The sequence below is a fragment of the Cibotium barometz genome, chromosome 12, assembly GCF_041138505.1.
Source record: "Cibotium barometz isolate CiBa-2024 chromosome 12, ASM4113850v1, whole genome shotgun sequence".
Classification (NCBI taxonomy): domain Eukaryota; kingdom Viridiplantae; phylum Streptophyta; class Polypodiopsida; order Cyatheales; family Cibotiaceae; genus Cibotium; species Cibotium barometz.
In genome coordinates this window covers 23,928,758-23,936,671 of record NC_141057.1, presented here as the reverse complement: position 1 = coordinate 23,936,671, position 7,914 = coordinate 23,928,758, and the positions used below count along the sequence as shown (strand labels likewise).

Below are 7,914 nucleotides of genomic sequence, written 5' to 3'. Positions count from 1 at the left end.
GATGCTTTTGAAATATAGGATTCAAAAAACAAGAAAATTGTTTACTTGATGGGCATCCTTATTTTTTATATAAAATTACACTTTCGAAAGGTTTAATAAAAATTGTAGTTTGATGACGTGTGTTCAATTTAACAAGAACTTTTGGGTTAGGAGAAAACAAAGAGAAATTGTATTTAAAAACTTTTCATGAGCCAAAACAAAAGAAACAACTCATCTTCCTAACTTTTGGGTTAGGAGAAAACAAAGAGAAATTGTATTTAAAGACTTTTCATGAGCCAAAACAAAAGAAAAAACTCACAACTCATGAAATACCTTTGGTATAGATGTTAGTGTAATAAACTTAAGTTTGCACATACACATTTATGTTACTTTTTTTCAAATCCATACACGATATAAAAATAGTCACTTCTTTTCACAAAACATCATGCAATGATTGCATGCAAATGTCATGTTTGTATGGATATAAGCACATTAGTGCATCTGTTTTATTTGCTTTTTAAGGTGGTGAGAACTTTACAGTTGAATGCTTTATAGAAAGAAAGAAAGCCTACATTTTTAGTATTTCACCTTTCTAGTCTTTTTGCAAGAGCACTCAACAAAAGTAGAGGATAAGAATAAAAATATTTCAAACATCATTTAAGACGTTGAGACTATGATGCTTTACAAAATTGGGTGCACGAACAATGCTTGGAATAACTTCATGGGCATCCCTTTTGATATAGATTTTCCTTTTTCAAAAGTTCAATATAAAGTGCAACTTGATGGCATCTGTTCAATGCAACAAACATTTTTGAATTAGGAGAAGATGAAAAGAAAATGTACTATTAAAAGGCTATTTGACGAACCGAACCTAATTGTAAGCGATTGAATATAGTATTTAAGATGGTTAGAGCATTACAAATTGGTAATCTATGGCTAGAGAGACCTTTGAGCAATACTCCTGCAAATTCTATATGTGGTTAGAATATTACGAATTGGTAATCTATGGCGAGGGAGACCCTGGAGCAAATACTCCAAATTCTATCTAGCCATAGAATATCATTAATCCATAATTGTCTTTTGGTCCAAATTCTATCTAGCCATTAATCCATAATTGTCTCAAAATTAACGAAATTGCTTTCGACAAAGTTAATGACAAAAGTGTTGAGTCTAGGGGGGGTTTCGACCGTCCCTGACCTCGGTTCGAAAAACAAACGGAAAAAACCAAATAAATAAATAAATAATGTGCAATTCAAAACATTAAATCCTTAAAATCGAACCTTGACTCGAGGAGGGATGAGCACGGTGTCAATGCCGTGGATGGAAAGGGTGCCGTAAGTAACAACGTCTGGGGAGATAATCCAAGACTTGTTGTTAATCGAAACGAGTGTTGTATCACTCTCAAAGAAGAGGCTGAGTTGGTAGTTGTTGAAGAAAGAGCGCGGCATCCATGGGTCTTTAAGGGTGGCAGTCGCGATGACACTGGCAAAATCATGGGGGTTGTTTATCATGTGGTACTTGAGAATAGCAGAAGTCAATGTCTTGTTGGCAGAAGTGTCAGCAAAGCACCCCAGTCGCTGCATGTGATCATGTCAAGAGGATTATACGTTTCCTAAATAACGAACCTTAATCATCGTTGGGAAACCTTAACTTCCTTGCTAATTAAATCAGACCGAGCCCATGAATTGAAGGTTTTCTTACTTCAAAAGCCGAGTTGATGGGCACGAACATTGTGTAGAAAGGGGGAAGCGTGTAAGGGGTGATGTTCACGGCATTTGCAGCGGCAACGAATAGTGAGTAGGTTGATGGAAGGATAAGGCTGAGATCGTTGGCGCTTTCTGAAGGGCGAACCGCTGCTATCAAGATGGTGGCTAATGCAATGAACAAGGAGGGCGGCGGCGGCGGCGACGACGACGACGACGACGACGACGAGAAACCACGAGCCATGCTGCCTCTCAACCTCCTCTCCCAACAAAGAAACAAGGCAGTTAATATTGGGACCAAAATGTTTGTTTGGTATTAAATAATTCCAGTAGCCACCCCCACATCCCTCCCAACAATCAATCAAGTGCCCTCTCATGCCTCACCAAAGGGACTCTTTGCCAGCCCTAACAATGAGAACCCAATTATATTCCTTCATTGTCCTCCCACATAAAAGTACAATGTGGAACGTGATGAACACATAAACGTACAATTATATCATATTATGACTCCCTTCATCATTGTCCTCACACATAAAAGTACAACGTTGAATGTGTGGAACAAGTTGATGTGGGGCGGTGGTGGTGCCCCCCTTTCCCCCCACTTACCATGGGTGTGACATATCTATAGTTTAGAGGTTAAATAAGTTTGATCCATCAAAAAGACTAAACAAATTCTCCATTCATTCGAGGATAATAGGGGCCCATAACGAGTGAAAAATATAAAATCATTATTTTCTGATTTGTTCGGAGGAAACTTACGATACTTATAATAGTGAAATAATTTTTGTTTAACCTATTATACGATTGACTTGCTGCGAAGAAACGGTTGCAACTCCTCCCATGAAAGATCTTGATTTCTCCCTTAAAGGTGACTCTCTCATATGCATTAGCACACTCTCTCTGATCTCTTGCGTGCACAACACAATAAGGCTCCTTGTGTAGGGAAGTCTCTCTCTCTCTCTCTCTCTCTCTCTCTCTCTCTCTCTCTCTCTCTCTCTCTCTCTCGTACAAAACTTGATGTCTCGCATATCAAGTTTTAGATGCTCCGGAAAAAAAGTTGGAGGATTAGAGGTCAATTTTTACAAAAGGCCTGATTTTGTGATTTTATTCACGAAGACATGCTTAGACAACCTGTTCCACAAATTTTGACTCTCAGGGGGTCGACCATGTAAATACTATCTATACATTCCACTTTGGGCCATTAATATTAAAAAGTAGCTTGGTCCTCAAGTTTGGCTATTTACATTCAAATTGTAGCAAATTAATTTAATAAAAGTATGGACGAGCGACCATCGGCATACACCAAAATTCGACTGCCACGCACTAGCCAAAATCCATCATACCCACGCTACTTTGTGCACCAATATGCTCACCCAAAACACAAGACACATTAAATCTCACTTATCCGCCCACCAACACGATGCGACCACTCCTCTACACTCTCGTGTGTAGCTAGTCACGATCGTGTGGCAAATAAGGGTACCATAAAATCACATAAAATATCAAATAATTCCACCATTCTCATTTTCGCAACATGTCACGGGGTTAAAAAGCAACTGTCCTCAGTTGTGTGAAATAAACAAAAGCAAGGGTGGCCAACCTCATGCTAACATGCTGCCTCAGTCGCACACGAATCGGCACTTAATCAACATGCTGCCTCAGTCGACGAATTGGCACTAAACTAATGTGCTGCCTTAGTCGGCGAATCGGCACTAAATGAATGTGTTGCCTCAGTCAGCGAATCGACACTAAATGAATACGCTAACTCAATCGGCGAATCAACACCAAAACATGTGGAAGAACTGTGGCACTCTCTCAACCACCAGTGAATTGGTGTCCATAAAAGAATCAATGTGAATGTGAATGGTATGCCAGAATCAAGTATCAGTAGTGCGAGGTAAGCGATGTTTCAGGGATCCATTGTGATTTCTCAATGAAATGATTCTTATACTTCACCAAATAACGATACATAGTGCCAGTATGGGTCGTTGTTTGTTCATGGTCAATAATACTTTCAAGTACTAGAACTTCAGAGTCATCCTCGAGGAGAAGAGGGTCATCGATAATAGGGTTAACAAGAGCGGGGACTTTAAAGGGTCTTAATAAACTAATGTGGAATGATTTATGTATCTTCCAATGAGTGGGAATACCCAAGAGGAATGCATTTTTATTAATTTGTTGTGGATAATTGGGAACGGTCCATAAAATCTAGGAGCCAACTTGATCTTAGGATGCTTGGCAATATTCTATAAGCGTCTTTTCTCTATGCAGAACCAAACTATATCATTATCTTTGAATTTCATTGGTTATCGTTTCTTGTTGGCTTGAATGGTGTATTTCAATTGTGCTCGCTTAATAGATGCCATGACTTCAGCTAGAATAGTAGCATGGTCATGAGCTAAAGTGTCAGTAGGGGGAACATCACTAGTTATGGTAGAGACAGGAATGGGAAGTTTCTCACCATAGACAATTTCAAAGGGAGCTTGACCACCAGTAGCCGAATGGGGGGTATTGTTGTATGCACATTGAAGTAGAGGCAAATGTGCATTGGCTTTGATTTGTTTGAAAACATCAATGATATGCTAATCCTGAAAAAATTTCTTTCTTTCAAACTGAGATGGAATATTTAAGCCATATTGCATCAGCCGATGGTATTCAAGTAGATCCTAAGAAGTTCCGGGTTGGAGACTGGCCTACTCTTAAAAACGGCCATGAAGTTAGACTTTTTCTAGGTCTAGCTAGTTTTTACCGCAAGTTCGTGAAGAATTTCTAGCTCATTTCTCTCCCATTGACTATCTTGCTTCTCAAGAAGATAGTTTTTTGATGGGGTGATCGTTAGCAGAAATCCTTCAAAACTTTGAAGTACTTATTAATCCATGCACCTGTCCTGCAACTACCCGACTTTGATCGTCCTTTCTTTTTAGCTGTCACTCCACACAGATGCTAGTGGATCGGCATAGGCGCAGTCCTCATGCAAGATGACCATCCCATGGCTTATGACAGTTGTAAGATCAAACCCAATGAAGCCAAGTATAGTACCTTATGAAGGAACTTTTGGCTATTGTCCATGCCCTCAAAATATGGAAGCATTATCTCATGGGATCTGAGGTACTAATAAAGACAGATCAACAGGCTATCAAGCACTTGTTGACCCAATCTTTAATATCGGATCGCACATCCAATGGGATTTTTTTATCCAAAATTTTCTCCCTATGCTCCAATATCAACCAGGCCACATTAATGTAGTTGCAGATGCTCTTAGTCATTGCAGACCTCTTGATGATAACCAAAGTTCTATTTTCAATTCTAATTCATTTAATGAATTTAAACATGCTTATTTGAATAATGTGTCTACTATTCAAGTGCAATCTATCGATGCCATGATTGATTCATATGATGATGGTCCTCATTTTTCACTTACATGGAATACCATACATGCTCACAATTCTTTACAACTAAATGATTACTCTTATGCAAATGGAGTTTTGTTCTTTGAAAAGAGACTTTGCATCATTGAACCATTTAGAGAACTAGCAATAACTGAGATGTATGCTCCTGCATATATGCAGCTAATGTAAATAATATTTCTTTTGGCCTGATATGAAATATGACATTACAAATTTTGTGTCTGAATGTATTGTTTGTCAACGAATCAAACACCATCATGGTAAATTGTTTGGTATTTTAATGCCCCTACCTATTCCCAATGGTCCATGGGAAAAGATTTCAATGGATTTTATTATTGGCTTGCCAACTACCTCATCTCATAATGACATGATATGAACCATCGCTCATAGATTTAGTAAGAAAGAATACTTTTTGTACCTTGTAAGAAGACCCTGTCTGCCCCTCAAGATGCTAAGCTATTCATTAAGACTATCTTTTCTCACCACGGCTTTCCCAAAATCATTCTTTCTGACCAAGATGGCTACTTTTGCAATCATTTTTGGGTTGCTTTATTCAACCACAGGTTCTAAAATGGACTTTACATCCACTTTCCATCCAACAAGCAGACTAAAGCTACCAACAACACTATTATGGATCTTCTAAGATCCTACACTATTGATCGACCCTCTAATTGGGATCAAAGGTAGATGGGGAGGATAGTCATCCGCCACTACAAGGGATCGGGCTCATACCCGCGCTACTAGCCGTGGAAAATGACTCGTGAAAAAAAGTAGCGGGCCTATGTATCAGCGCGTGTATCTCATCGCGGCCAGAGACATGCGTGTAAAAGCGCGTGTATAGACGCAGTCAGACGCACTGATACGAGGGCTTATACATGCATTTTGTTAGTTTAGCTACGCTTATACACACACATTTCACAGAGTATTCGCGTATATACACGCGACTTTTACAGTGTTGACGCATCTATACACGAGAACAGAGAACCAAAAAAATCCAGAGAGTGCTATTTGGTACCTGAATGTTGTTCCAGCATTCCAGCACCCAATAGCACTCTCTGGATTTTTTTGGGGTGCATTGCACCATCCACGAGGAAGATTTAGTGCATTTTCATTACACGATTCAAGAACAACATGAATGCATACATTGTCAATACACGATTCAAGACAGACATGAATGCAATACTATCAATTCACGATTCAATATTACTATCAAAATTTTATGTGTACACATATATACAAGGGAGTCCATATGTCGAAGTAACCCATGGCTTCAATTATAAACGTATATATACAACCACATCCTCAATATGGAATGTGATACTATAAGTCTGAGTACTACTCAGACCTAGATGATGGCCCGCTACTCCCTCCATGCTCACATCGGTATACATGTCCGATGAGTAGTGCTCACGTCCAGCAGGAGCAGTGGCGACGGGTGGATCATTAGTGGCAGGAGCATCAGCAGGTGCAGCAGCAGCAACTTGTGCCTGTTCAAGTAATATATCATATATAAGTATATATATATGTAATTCAATAAACCAAAATCATTCGTTTAGAGTTTTCAAGTACCTATCGACCGTATGGTCTCGTGGCCATCTCAAACTGTGCGTCCGTAATACGTCCCTCGGCTCTGAAGAGGGCCCACATGTCACATCTGCTATGCCGGGGCGAGCATACCCATTATCGTGGGCTGTGGGCTTCCTCCCCATAACCCATCGCTGCTATGCCGGGGCGAGCATACCCATTATCGTGGGCTGTGGGCTTCCTCCCCATAACCCATCGCTGTATCATAATCAAAATAATTTGTAAGATTAAAACAATCATAGAATCAATGAATTAAGTAAACAATCAAATAAAGTGGCAAGATACTTACGAACTTTGCCTCCCATGACTTGACGCCGCCAGATCCGAAATGCGAAGATCCAATGGTCTCCATTTGGATCCGTCCTGCCTCCACATGCTGCTTGCTCTTCATGCCACCCTCTTCTCGTTTCTTTGCCTCCTTCCACTCGTGTTTGTGCGCAGTGGGCAGGTTTCTTGACAGGATAGCCACCCGCAGCTACATTTAGCCCGTCATCGTACGCGAGTTTCTTAAGGTGAGATCTTTTATTACTTAAGATCTCCCTTATTCGCGTCCTTTCCCATACATCCGAGAATGTCGCATGTGGGGGATAGGGATACCGACTATGTATAGCATTTATCACCTCCCCAACTAATCGGCTATTTTGATCTTTAAATTTAATAAAACAATTTCTGTACAAGTTTGAAACTACCCCACGCATGTACTCCATTACATCTTTCCCCCTCGCATCCATCACTACCCCGCCCCTATCCGTCACATCATAGTAGATCACTCCCTCCACCTCTCTCACCTCCTCCTCATCCTTAGTGTCTCCTCTAACTCTTCTCCCTCTATCTCCTCTCTCACCGCGTGCCCTACTACCCCCCCACCAAAGCACCTGCCGCATCCTCCACTCCCACTCTTCCTATTGCGGCGTTTGCTCTCCTTTGTACTGCAGGTGGAGTCACGACTAGGGGATTGTCTACATGACTATGGCTGTGAGGGAGTACGTGATGGTGGCTATGAGCCCTGATGTGACGGTGCCTAGGAGGGTGTGCGTGAGTGTGTCTGGGACGGGGTATGTCTCCTCGGTGGGCGTGGAAGAGGAGAAGCTGCATGCCGTCTCGCCGGACTCGCAGGCATAGACGGCAGTGGAGTGACATGGATACTCGGGGGCGGATAAATGTTAAAACCCTAAGATCTCTCTAGATAATTGTTATGCATAAACATGCATAAATCAGGCATAAACTCAACCACCCAACCA

General features: G+C 40.8%; 1 protein-coding gene across 1 annotated transcript; it reads right to left on the bottom strand.

The window, feature by feature from the left end:
- Nucleotides 1-509: 509 nt before the first annotated feature.
- Nucleotides 510-1,926, bottom strand: LOC147633197 (uncharacterized). The gene is made up of 3 exons (XM_086805703.1): nucleotides 1,681-1,926; nucleotides 1,260-1,556; nucleotides 510-768 (listed from the first exon to the last, which is right to left on the bottom strand). Exons 1-3 carry the CDS (start codon nucleotides 1,924-1,926, stop codon nucleotides 742-744), a joined length of 570 nt encoding a protein of 189 aa, XP_086661829.1. The 3' UTR covers nucleotides 510-741.
- Nucleotides 1,927-7,914: the final 5,988 nt, after the last annotated feature.

What these genes read in the sequence shown, in the direction of transcription:
- LOC147633197 (XM_086805703.1), bottom strand. Translation starts at nt 1,926, where the DNA reads ATGGCTCGTGGTTTCTCGTCGTCGTCGTCGTCGTCGTCGTCGCCGCCG. An exon ending in CCATCAACTCGGCTTTTGAA is followed by an intron (nt 1,557 to 1,680) that starts GTAAGAAAACCT and finishes GATCACATGCAG; the next exon opens with CGACTGGGGTGCTTTGCTGA. An exon ending in TCATCCCTCCTCGAGTCAAG is followed by an intron (nt 769 to 1,259) that starts GTTCGATTTTAA and finishes TGCATTGAACAG; the next exon opens with ATGCCATCAAGTTGCACTTT.